General features: G+C 41.6%; 2 protein-coding genes across 5 annotated transcripts in view; one reads left to right on the top strand and one right to left on the bottom strand.

The window, feature by feature from the left end:
• The window catches only part of LOC122541318 (netrin-G1-like), a 910622-nt gene that overhangs the window by 439977 nt on the left and 457067 nt on the right, over window positions 1-13578 (bottom strand). The gene's annotated exons all lie outside the window — the stretch shown is intronic.
• The window catches only part of LOC122541233 (muscarinic acetylcholine receptor M2-like), a 31102-nt gene continuing 17964 nt past the window's right edge, over window positions 441-13578 (top strand). The window contains exon 1 of the mRNA XM_043677853.1: window positions 441-530. Within this exon, the coding sequence (XP_043533788.1) occupies window positions 441-530 (90 nt within the window). The remainder of the gene's footprint in view (window positions 531-13578) is intronic.

The raw sequence follows: 13578 nt of genomic DNA on the forward strand, positions 1-13578 counted from the left end.
AGTGCTTGGACAAGTGGACGCAGGGGGCTGTCACATAGTGAGAAATGTGCTCAGTGGGCCAGGAACAGGCTGATGAAATTGGTCCACCGGGTCAATCTGAATTGTCAATTTTGTGAAGCAGATAGAAGCAGGCTGTGCAGGGTTAAGAGAATATAAGCTTGGAGCCAAAAGGGTGAAGGTCTCTGGAGGTAATGATTTCAGTGACAGAACTGGTGACAATGGCTTGATGTTGGGATGTGACATCATGATCCAGTGGGACGTAGGCAAAAGTGGCCAAGAGTTGGCGTTGGGCCTCTTCAATGTAAAGTTTAGTGAGTCAGAGAAAAATGCCTGTGGGTTTGATAATAATGTTAACCATGCACCCGAAGGCGTACATTTTGGCAACTTCAGAATGGGACAGATTATAATAGGTGAGACGAGCAGAGACTTTGACATGACTGATGTCACGCAAACCATTTTCAATGATACGATTCAGGGCGGGGAAGCAGCCAGAGGAAGACATCAAAGCGCTGGATGAATACGAGATGCAGGTAAAGTGATTAGTGTGATGGGGGTTTTGGACTTTCTGCTTGAAGAACTGAGCTCTGAGACGGAGGCAATGGAAAAACAGTTCCACGTCATGGCAACTTCAGAATTCAATAATGTGCTGTTATAAAGAATACAAACTGATCCATTTGCTGAGGACGGTTCAGCTTCAGAGAGGGAGATGTTAGGAGAGACGGTGAAGCAAAAGCAAGGGGATGCAATTGGGATGAGAGATATCTGAGAGACAGAAAGGGATGGCAACTGATGACTCGGAGGGGAGGGTGTAAAGCAACAGTAAGGGATTGGCTCTCGGTGATGGAGGGGATGTTGTCTAAGAGACTAAAAGGAGAAGGCAGCACAGGATGGGTGCAGGAGTCCATAAGTTGCAGCAGCAATCGTGCCTTGGTATCTGAAAGAAAGAGAAAAGTCTATTGTGAGGCGGCAGATGATGGGAAAGTTGCAGTGAAACTTTGAGAGGATTTTGAGAGAGAGAGTTGATGTTGCTGCAGTTTGGAATTGTGTGCGTGCATATGTAGGTGTATATTTTCTGCTGACAGAGAATGCAACATGTGAAGCCAAAAGACAGAGAATAAATAGAATTGATTCACAATCTGAACGCATTGAACTCAATACTAATTCGAGAAGGTTGTAAAATGAAGGTGAGCCGTTCTTCCTTCAGTTGGCTAGAGCATTATTGTAAGCCAAGGACAAAGAAGTGGGCAAACGATCATAATGCAGGATTTTAACTTTACTCTTTGAATCTTCTGCCATCATTTCCTCTATCCCCTCCCCACACTCCAATCGAGCAATCTTTTCTTTCCAATTTGGCATTTAAACAAGCTAATTTAGTGCCATTCTGACAATGCATTCATTTTATCTGCATTATTAGCACCCTTTCTCCTCCAGAACTTAAAAAACACCCCACCCCTAATATTGCATAAATGCTGCCCCTCCACACTTCACATCAACTGTAATGTAGTGCCATCTGGATACGAAACGTTAGCTTGTTCTCTCCCCGCAGCTGCTGCCTGGCCCGCTGTAATTCTCAGTATTTTTGTTTTCTGTGCAAAAGCGCTTACTCATATCAATTTTGGGGATTTTTTTGAAATGGAAGTTACTGTTGAATGGAATATTTATGTTAAATTGCGTTTACTCAGAAACATGACTCAAACAAATGTAGAGCAGGAATTGAGCACCCGTAGCTCCTCTGATCAATCCGAGTACATATTCTGATATTTAAGAACATTGGCAATATTGTTTCAGTCTCGTTGCATCTGTTGAAATCTCTGTGCATGTACCATTGACAACAGGCTATAATCATACAGTTCCAATTTACTTGCTCTTATGCTGCAGCATGTCCATTTTCTTCTGAATTTACCGAACTATCAAGGTGAAATTTAATTTCACTAAGCAGTGGTGAATTGTTGGAAATATTCGTTTCAAAAATATATATATGCAGCCTTTTAAATTAATTTCTGCATTTAGGTGAACGTTGTATCTTGAATGGCCAAATGTCAAAAGGGAACACAGTATTGACATTGTGTGGCAAGTTCACACTGACGACTATTCACGTTTTACAAAGCTGAGAACAGAAATCAAAGAGTGGTGCGGTACAAACCGAGGTGATTTACTGTATCATGCCTTTGTTGTCTACTTGAAAAAACAATGTCAATTTGGACCCATTCTCTTTGAATAATGCGTGATTGGAATAGTTAGCACATTTACAGCACCACTTCAGTAAAGATTTGTTAAGTCATGCCCATGCAATTTCAGTTCTATTCAGGAATACAATGTCAGAGAAATACTTCATTCTTGCCTAGTTTACAGTGGTGCCCTCATAAAACATGATATGGAGGTGCAGGTGTTGGATTGAGGTGGACAAGTTCAGAAGTCATATGACACCAGGTTAGAGTTCAACAGATTTATTTGAAACAACAAGCTTTTTGGCGCGCTGCTCGTTCACCAGATGAAGTGAATATTTATGATCTCAAAACATGAAGGGCATATGATCAAAGAAATAACGAAATTGATACTGGTGATGAACTGTCATTAATATTGCTCTGCCTTTGTGTTCATTTTGTCAAGAAAATATTTTCAATTCAGGCTAGTTCTTGGTTGCATGGGCCATCCTTTTGAAGAAACGTTGAACACTTGATCAGTAGATACAATTGCTGCAGAAGGAGTCATTGTTGCAAGGAAACACTGTGGCAATCCATAATTTTGCATATTGCAATGTGGACTGGCAATGGCTGCTAGTGGCATCGCCGACATCCGTGCTCATTGGATATGCACTTGTGAACTAAGATGACAGCAGCAGGGAAGTCATGGAGGACATCAACATTAAATGACGCAGTGTTAGATTTCGCACGTCCTCCTAAGATCCAAATTCAGTTCACAAATCTGAACACTACAACAGTCATCAAATTGAGAATAGTTCCAACGATCAGCAGCGAAAATGGGTTCGACAGACAGTTCAGACGTGCAGATAACGTCGATACTAGCCCTGCTAAGAAGAAGGTAGCTGATCTCGAGAGGTGAGGGCCATTCAAACCATTTTCAGGATTCTCCTCGCATTTATCATAACCAGTACGCACACATGTTATTGTGCTCCTTAGATGCATTCGATCAATATAGTTTGGACTATTGGATACTGGCTCTGTTACATTAATAGCATTGTCAATCTCGCCTGTTATATACTCTTTAACAGCAATTTCAAGAAAACTTTCAAGCATCTTCTGTTGTGCCTGTGCAGAAATGTTCATGTAACAAGTTGAATGTAACAAAAAAAATCCTTTGCGAACGTATCGTGATTTTCATACTGTGCATTCACAAATGGTTATAAGGGGCATGTCTTTGTATGCCAGGTAATCGGTCAATTGGGCAATTATTATATGTCATATTAAAGGCCAGTTTTATTGCATCCCATTCATATGTGATGCAAGTTAGAAGTGTAAATAAATTTACTGATTATTATGAAGGAACAGGAAGATACATTTATCAGCTTCATTAAAATTATTATAAGAATATTTAGTGTGAAATGTTCACTTATTATAATATTGCTCAGTAGAAATATGCTACCAAGACTGTAGTATGCTATTTACTGAGGCCGATTGACTGTATCAACTAGACCTCTATAATCGTAATGGTAACAGCAAGGGATTTGATCCCGACGATAGCTTTGGTAGACTCGAATTATGCCTTCACACATCACCCTTACATTGGGTCAATGGTCATCAAGTAATCACTCGAATAGCTGCTTTTTGTGGTTCTCTGAAGAAAAATAACGTTTCACTCAAGCCGTGGTTTGCCTTTGGAAATCATTGCGTGTAAGGATAGTAGAGGCAGAAACTCTGATAACATTGAGGTAGCATCTAGATGTGCATTTACGATGCCAATGCATACAACGCTCTGGACCAATTGCTGAAAATGAGTTATGAAGTGATTTTTTTATATTACTGGCAGGGATGAGAATTATCAAAGTTTTTTTTCTCTGTGTGATGTAGAACTCTATAACTCTCTCACTCGAAATGCTGTTTAATGTTTCCTGTTTCCATAAACTGGACAATGTGTATGTAGACGGTGTATACTCTGATATGTTTAATGACAATTCTTAACGAGCAGTTGAGTTCCGGTCTCATTTTGCTTTTTTTCAAAAGATACATTCAAAGAAAGAAAGAACACGTAAATTATTTTAAACTACAGACTGTTGTTCTGATCATTTTAAAACCACTTGCTCATCTCGCCAAGGCTGATGTAGCTGCAACATGCTTGTTTATCTAAGAAGCTATGGATCTATATCAGCGTTGGAAACATCGCCTGAATCATAGACAAACCTTGTTGAGGATTAAGTATTCAGAATGAAAATAAAATATGTATCGTACCCATAGCTAAATTATCAAACAATAACAATTTCGCACCTGGATTTGCAGGTATCTGTGGATTATTATTTGCATCAATAAAAGATTTCACTGGTAATACTCCAGAGATATTAACACGCCTTTCACACTTTTATAGTTGGTAACAGAACAGTTCAAAATAACTAATGTGGGGGACCTTTGGCTCCTCTCCTCAAATAGCTATCTGAGCATCAAAGCAAGGAAGAAAAAAGAACACTGCTCAATGCAGTTCATCTTTCCTTGAATGCTTTCATTCTTGACATGTGCTTGCCTCAATCATGGAAGACAATTCAACTGCCCAGCACTTCACTCACCATCATTCCCTCCCTGCTGTGTGCTTGCATATTAAATTGCAAAAAGCAGCACTTGTCACGTTTGTTGCAAAACTGAAACCTCACCATACGAACTGCAGCAGAAATGGAAGGACAGGGACAGAAGAAGAGCAAGTTTTCTTCTGCACAGTCACAAGTCCTTCCACAACGAAGAGAAGATGTACATTGAGAAGGAGTGGGGAGCGAACAAATGGTGTTCATGCAGAAGATGCGTTCCTGCAAATCCATGATTAGCAGTGTTTCATTTTCGTGATTCAGTCCCACCCTCTCCCTGGGGCATTTGGGAGCTCAGCCAATACACAGCATCCTTTGACACCCAAAAGAATGACTAAAAGTGATGTGGAATGAAACTATCGAGTCTCGTGTTCTCTTTGAAACCAATAAAGCATGTTCCTATGTTTCCGACATTCAGCCTTAAACTCCAGGGAATTGACAGACAGAGTTAGGATTCTGTGGGACTATGCTTGTCTGGGTTTCGTAAAAAGGATGATATATTTTTGATCTTTTGGGGCCATGGCTCTCATGCAAGTTCACTTTCAGTTAAAGAGTATGAGGCGTTGGTTTTGCTTAAGCAGCTTCTTTGTCAGTTTTGGGCCTGAAAGGTTGTCAAATTGCATTCCAAACCAAACCTGCTCTATTGAAAGTAACTGGCTTTCAGCTAGAGATAGTTGTTTTATTCTTAAGAAGCATTTACAAATAAAAGTTTCCCAATGCTTTAATATCTATTCCAATAATTCGTCATGAATTCAAATGATTAGATGTGAAAATGTGAAGATGTGTAATTGAATATTGAATAAACAAGTGATATTTGAGAGGAAATTTATTTAAATGGAATGCTTGATTATAATTTTAGCAATCTTTTCGATTTACATGACATCATTAAAATGCAAAATTAATCTGCATCGTAGAGAAAAGACAATGTGAAAGACCCCTGCGATGTTGACCAATTTAGCTATAACCATCTAAGATTCCACAATGATGGACACATTACAAGAGAAAATTAACCTTTGGAATGCATTTTTGCTTAACTTCTGCTGGTGTTTTGGATTTCAAGTTTCCACTTTCAACACACATGTACAAGTGTAATGACGAACTTCAGATCAGGCTGCCTCAGAAATCTAAGCTCGGCACTTTGCTATAACAGCAACTACATATCAAATATGTGTCATTTATACTTCACTTTCTCCAGGAGCAATTTAGGACTCAGGACAGTAACAGCAATGAGCCTGATATCACGTGGATTGAATTGAATTGACTGAAAACATGTATATGTGATGCTGGGGGCAGCTGGAAGAGGCTGAGATGGATAGTCGATACTGCGCTTCTGGCTGAAACTTGCAGTAAGTGATGTAAGATAATCGTTGTGCGTTGCTCTTCCATCATTGAGGTGATTTGTGGAGATTTCTCCTCGAATGTATGTTATTCATTTGTCCACCACAATTAATGTCTCGATGTGGCATTCATGAGAGAGAATCAGAGTTACTATTTTGAATAGAGTACGGCACTTCTTCAGAACTGAAGGAGTGTCTTTCTCTTATTCTAAGTATGCTATGGACTCGAGTGACATCACAACCTCCTAATTGACCAAAATCCCAAACTTCAAGTGAAGTACTATTTTACTTGACCTTAATTCCGTTCAGTCTACAGTGCACTCCACTCACAATGTGTCCACGTTTACATCAGCAAGACTAAATGGCGAAGAGGGCCTGTGTTGCTTAAAACGTCTGTGTCGTTTTTAGGAATGACCCCGAAATTCCAGCAACGTGCAATTTCAATTTGCTGTCTTGTCGGACAGACTCAACAGAAGCTGCAGCATGATGGCACACATTCAGGGTTGAGCTGCCCTGGATGAACTCAACATTGGCTTCAGACCCCATGCAGTCTCGTGGCTTCAGGTTAAGCATGGGCAAGGAAATATCTTGATTACCATCGACCATTCTCTCTCAGCTGATGAATCGGTAATCTACCATTTTGAACAACACTTAGAGGAAGTGCGACAGATGATAAGGCATGGGGATTTCAATGTCCACCACCAAGAGTGGTTCAGCAGAAGTACTCCTAAGCGAGCTCGTCAAGTCTGAAAGGACATAATTGCTAGACACTCTGTATGGAAGGTAGTGAGGGAATCAACTAGAGGGAATAACATATTTGACCTCGTCCTTACCAATCTGCCAGCTGCAGGTGCATCTGTCCTTCACAATATTGGTAATAACGACCAATGCACAGTCCTGTGGAGATCATGTTCTGCCTTCTCATTGAGATTAAACCGTATCATGCTGTGTGACACTATCACCGTGCTGAATGGGATAGACTGAGAACAGGTCTAACAACTCAAAACTTGGCATCTATGAGATGCTAAGGCCCATGCAGCAGAAGAATTGTACTCCAGTGCAACTTGTATCATAACGATGTGGCATAGCCTCCACTCAAACATTGCCACAGGCCAAGGGATCGCCCCTCGTTCAATGGATAGTGCAGGAGGGCCAGGTAGCAGCAGCACCAGGCATACTGAAAGATCAGGTGTCAACCTGGTGAAACCAACAAGGAGGACTATTTGCATGCCAAACAGCACAAGCAGCAAGCGATAGACAGAACAAAACGACCCCACAAGCAACGGATCAGATCTGACTTCTGCAGACCTAGCACATTCAGTCGTGAATCACTGAAAGGGGAGGCTCCACAAATAATCCGGCTCTCGATGATGAAAGAGCCCAGTACACCACTGCAAAAGATAAGGCTCCAGCTTTTGCAGTAATCTTCAGCCTGAAATTTTGAATAAATGATCAGCCTCTGTCTCTTTCAATAGCCACCAGTATTACGGACACAAGTTTTCAGCCAATTTCATTCACTCCAGTTGATATCAAGAAATAGTTGGAGACATTAGATAGTGCAAAGCCTATGGGTGCTTGCAATATTCCAGCAACAGAACTGAAGATGTGTACTTCCGAATTTGCCATTCCCTGGCCAAGCTGTGCTGAACCATTTATAACATCGCCATTTACCAATAATGTGGAAAATTACTAACGCATGTCTTGAACAAAAAAAGCTGATAGATGCAACTCGGTCAATTCCTGCTCCATTAGTCTACACTCGTTCATCAGTAAAATGATGCAAGGTGTCACTAATCGTAGTATTGATCAGCAAATGGCAAGCAATAACTCACTTCGTTACGCTCATTTACGTTCTGTCAGGCCCAATCAACTCCTGGCATCACTGCAGCCTTAGGTCAAACATGGACAAAAGACCTGAATTCCAGAGGTGAGGTGAGAGTGACAGCCCTTCACATCAAGGCTGCATTCAACTGAGTGTGGGATCAAGGAGATCGAGCAAAGCAGGAATCACTGGGTATGAGGAGCAAACTATTTGTAGTCATACTAGACAAGTAGGTGGATGGTTGTGGTTGTTGCAGATCCGTCATCACATCTCCAGGACTCTTCAGGAATTTTGAAGGTTAGTATCCCAAGCCCAACAATATTCAGCTGTTTCATCGATTACCCTTCGTCAATTACATAGTCAGAAGTGGCGATGTTTGCCGATGATTGCACAATATTCAGCACATTTGCAGCTTCCCAGATACTGAACAGACTACTTTCAAACCGAACTTAATACGGACAATATCTAGGCTTTGGCTGATAATTGATAAGTAACATGCGCAGCACACAATGATAGGCTGTGATCAATACCTGTAAGAGGCAATCAAACCACTCTCCCTTGACATGTCATAGTGTGATGAAATGTTCCTCACTTGCCTGAATGAGCGCAGATCCCATCCTCACCAAAACGGAAGAAGATTGACACCATACAAGACAAAGGAGCCTGCTTGATTGGCACTACATTCACAAATATCCACTCCCTCCACCATCGACACTGTATTTAAATGATGCACAGCGGAAATTCACCAAAGAGCTTCAGACTGTACCTTCCAACCCCACGATGACTTCTATGTAGAAGGATAAGAACAGTAGTCATTTTGGAACACCATCATCTTCAAGTTCAACTTCGAAATATGCTAGTATTACTTCGCTGTCGTTGAGTCAAAATACTAGAATTTCTTCCCAAATGGAATTTTGGGTCAGCCAACAACAGGTGGACTGCAGCAGTTCAAGATGACAACTCCTCACCACTTACTGCAAGGCAATTAGGAGCAGGCAATGAATGCTGGCCCAGCTAGCGATGCACACAACCTACAAAATTATAAGGAAAAAAAGTTCGAAGATGATCAAATCATGTAGTAGTAAAGGGAACAGTTCGCTTGAGCGACTGCATAAACTGGAATTTTGGTGCTCAAATTGAATGAACGAACGAACACAAGAATTGCTGGAAATAGATTTAAATTTATAACTTCCTTTAACAATCACATGGCTCTATTGGCATTTACATACACATCAAGGATACCACGTTCAAACTTCCGGAAACACAGATGTTGGTTTCTCTGCAAGAATTTCCCACCAAACACAGGAACAAATTATATGTTTTACATTATGGGTAAAGGGTACATTTGGTTGGTGTTAAAATCGCTGTCCTCTGTTTTCAAATGTAGGTTTTCAAGGGAAATAATCCTATTCCTTCTCTTCCCTATCAACAGCAATCTGATTAACTGAACTTAAATTTTCATCACAAAGTTGAGTTGGTGTGCAAAGTGCTTGTGTTTTCTTTAGAAGAATAGAAATTAACTTCTGCATTCTAAACTGTTGCGCCATTTTTAGAACAAAGAACAACGAAGAAAGAACAAAGAGTAAAGAAAATTCCAGCAGAGGAACAGGCTCTTTGGCCCTCAAAGCCCTCGCTGATCCAGGTCTTCTATCTAAACCTGCTGCCTAGTTTGTAAAAGTCTGTAACCCTCTGCTCTCTGCCCATTCATGCATCTGTCCAGATAGATCTTAAATGAAGCTCTCATGCCTGCCTTTACCACCTCCGCTGACAACTCATTCCAGGCACTCACCGCCCTCTGTGTAAGGAACTTTCTACACATATCTCCATTTGACATTTCCCCTCTTACCTTGAACTCCTGACCCCTAGTAATTGAGTCCTCACTCCAGAAAAATTCATCTTCCTATCTACCCTGTCTATACCTCTAATGACCTTTTCGACCTCAATCATGTCCCCTATAAATCTCTATCTTTCTAATGAAAATAATCCTAATGCACTCAACGTCTCTTCAAAGATAGCGCCCTCCGTACCAGGCCTGACATCCGAGAGAACCTCCTCTGCACCCTCTTCAAATCATCCACATCATTTTGGTCATGCAGTGATCAGAACTGTATTCATTATTCCAAATGTGACCGAATCAAAGTCTCATACAACTGTAACGTAACATGCCAATGTTTGTTCTCAATACCCCACCCGATGAAGGAAAGCATGCTGCATTTCCTCACCACACTATCGATTGTGCTGCCACCCTCAGGGTACAATGAACCCGATCTCTCTGTCCATCAAGTTTCCACAGAGTTTTTCAGTTTATCATGTAATTTGCTCTTGAATTGGATCTTCAAAATGCATCTCCTCGCATTTGCCAGGATTGAACTCCCTCTGCCCTTTCCCCCCCCCCCCAACTCTCCAATATATCTCGTTGCTACTGCATTTTCTGACAGTCTCCTTCACTATCTGCTGCTCCACCAATTTTAGTGTTATTTGCAAACTTGCTCATCAGACCACCTGCACCTTCCTCCAGATCATTTATGTATATCACAAACAACAGTGGTCCCAACACAGATCTCTGTGGACACGGCAGGCCACAGTTCTCCATTTTCAGAACTCCCTTCTACCACAGCTCTCTGTCTCCTGCTGTCCAGCCAGCTCTCTATCCATCTTGCTAGTGCACCCTGGAACCCATATGACTTCATAGAACTCAGAACATAGAAAGGTACAGCACAGAACAGGCCCTTTGTCCCACGATGTGGTGCCGAGCATTAATCCTAATGTAAAATAAAATAACTTATCTTACGCACCCGCCAATTCACTGCTATCCATGTGCATGACCAGCAGTCACATAATTATCCCTAATGACTCTGCTTCCAACACCACTGCTGGCAACGCACGCCATGCATTCACAACTCTCTGCATAAAGAACCTTCCTCTAATGATCCCTCTATACCTTTCTTCTAATATCTTAAAACTATGACCTTTCATGCCAGTCAAACCTGCCCTGGGGAGAAGTCTCTGGCTATTGACTCTATCCATTCCTCTCATTGCCTTGTATACCTCGATCAGGTCACCTCTCTTTCTCCTTTTTCTCCAGAGAGACAGAAGTCTGAGCTTAGCCAACCTTTCTTCAAAAGGCAAGTCCTCCAGTCCCAGCAGCATCCTGGTATACCTTCTTTGCACCCTCTCCAAAGCCTCTGTGTCTTTCCTATCGCAGGGCGACCAGAACTGGACACAATATTCCAAGTGTGGTCTCACCAGGGACTTTTATAGCTGCAGCTAAACATCGCGACTCTTAAACTCTATCACCCTGTTAATCAGAGCCAAAACACCATATGCTTTCTGAAGAACCCTTATCCACTTGGGTGGCAACTTTGAGGGGTTTATGTACTTGAACACGAAGATCCCTCTGTTCCTCCACAGTGTCATTAATCCTGTCTTTAATACTATATTCAGCATTCGAATTCGACCTTCCAAAATGCATCACTTCGCATTTATCCAGGTTGAACTCCATTTGCCATTTTTCAGTCCAGTTCTGCATCCTGCCGATGTCATGCTGCAGCCTGCAATAGCCCTCTTTACTATCAGGCTTTGTGTCATCTGCAAATTTACTAATCCATTCCATAACCTCCTCATCCAAGTCATTTGTAAAAATGACTTATATGAATAAAAGCTTCACTTTTTCCATCAGCGTTTGGAGAACCTTATCAAATGCCTTACTGATTACAATGTATCTACAGTCTTCCCTCAATAATCAACTTTGTCACTGACTCAATAAATTCTATTGAGTTAGTAAGACATGAACCTCCCTGCACAAAATCATGTTGACTATCACTGCCCGTTTTCTTCCAATTGTAAATTGAGCCTATCCCTCACTATCTCCTCAGCAGCTTCCCTATCACTGACAACAGGGTTACTGGTCTATAATTACCTGGAATATCCCTGCTACTTTTCTTAAACAAAGAGACACCATTAGCAAATTGAAAGTCCTCCGGGACAACAACTAACTTCAGGGATGTTGCAAAGGTATCTCCTAAGCCTATTTCCACTCTCACTTTCCTCAGTTAGCTGGAATACATCCGACCTGGACCTGGGTATCTGTCCATCTTAATGCCTTTTAGAATCCCTGACACTTTCTCCCTCCTTATGCCGACCTGATCAGGAGCAATTAAACATTTATCCCTCACCTCAACATCCATTGTGTCCCTCTCCTCAGTGAATACCGATGCAATGTACTCATTAAGAACCTCACCCATTTTCTCTGATTCCACGCATAACATTCCTCTTTTGTCCTTGAGTGTGTTAACCCTTTACCTAATTATCCTCTTGCTCCTTATATAGAAATAAAAGGTTTTGGGATTTGCCTTAATCCTGTTTGCTAAAGATATTTCACGAGCACATTTAGCCCTCTTAATTTCTCGTTTCAAATCGGTCCAATTTTCCTGATATTCTTCAAACGTTTCATCTGTTTTCAGTCGCCTAGAACTTACATGCTTCCTTTTACCTCTAAGCCAGTCTCACAATTTCAGCTGTCAACCATTATTCCCTAGTCTTGTCAGTTCTACCCGTCACTTTCACAGGAACATATCTGCCCTGCACTCTAATAAAACTCTATTTTGGTACAGTCCTGAGATCACTATCTCTGAGGTCCTCCTTTTTAACTTGGCTCCAACTCCCTAAATTTTGCTTGTGAGACCCCATCACGTTTTTTATGTGTTTCACCGGTGCCTATGTGAACAACGAAGTTTGGCTGTTAACCCTCCCCCTTCAGAATGTCCTGTAGCCAGTCTGATAGATCCCTGACCCGTGAACCTGGGAGGCAACATATCATTCGAAAGGTTCGCTTCCGCCCACTGAACCACCTATTTTCTCTCTTATAATTGAATCCCCTATGACTATAGCACTTTCAGACTTTTTCCATCCTTCTGTCCAGCAGAGCCAGCGAACCTGGCTACTGCTGCCTTCCCAGGATGAGCCATCTCCCCTAACAGTATCCAAAACAGTATACCTGTCTTGGAGGGAGATGATAGCAGGGGACACCAACACAGCCTTCCTGCTCTTTCTCTGTCTTTTGTAACCCATTTCCTTGCTCCCTCACCAATCTTAATCTCAATGTGTTATCTACAACCTCCATAGCATCGCGGATTCTCCAAAATGAGTCCATATGCAGATTCAGAGCTGTCTTGCTGTCTAACAAGAGCTGAAGCTGACCCCACTTCCTGCACGTGAAGGAGTCCAGAGTATCAAACGGTCCCTGAGGTCCCAAACTGAGCAAGAGGAACACGGGCTGAAGATCTCCTGCCACTTTTACACTTAGGCTTAATTTTGTCCAATTATGATATCAAACAATGGATAAGTTTTTTTTTCTCCAATCACACGATAAATGAAAAATAGAAAACCCGCACTTTATCAACACGCCGTAAAGTCTTTTTGTTATTATATGAGGAGGTCGGGTGGGAGACACTACACGTGTAATGTCTCGGGTTCAGCTGCTGCCCAAATATATTAGTTCACTTAATTTCCCAGAACGCAATTCTACTGCTTCAACTCCTTCCGCTGCTAGAAATGGAGGACATGTTTAGTGTGCGTTTTTTTTTTGGAAGCTGGGACGTTCTTTTATGTAAAACTCTAACACGGTTCTTCTGAGATCTTAACCACTTTTCTCAAGATTGCATAATAAGTGC

Source organism: Chiloscyllium plagiosum, chromosome 37, assembly GCF_004010195.1.
Source record: "Chiloscyllium plagiosum isolate BGI_BamShark_2017 chromosome 37, ASM401019v2, whole genome shotgun sequence".
Classification (NCBI taxonomy): Eukaryota; Metazoa; Chordata; class Chondrichthyes; order Orectolobiformes; family Hemiscylliidae; genus Chiloscyllium; species Chiloscyllium plagiosum.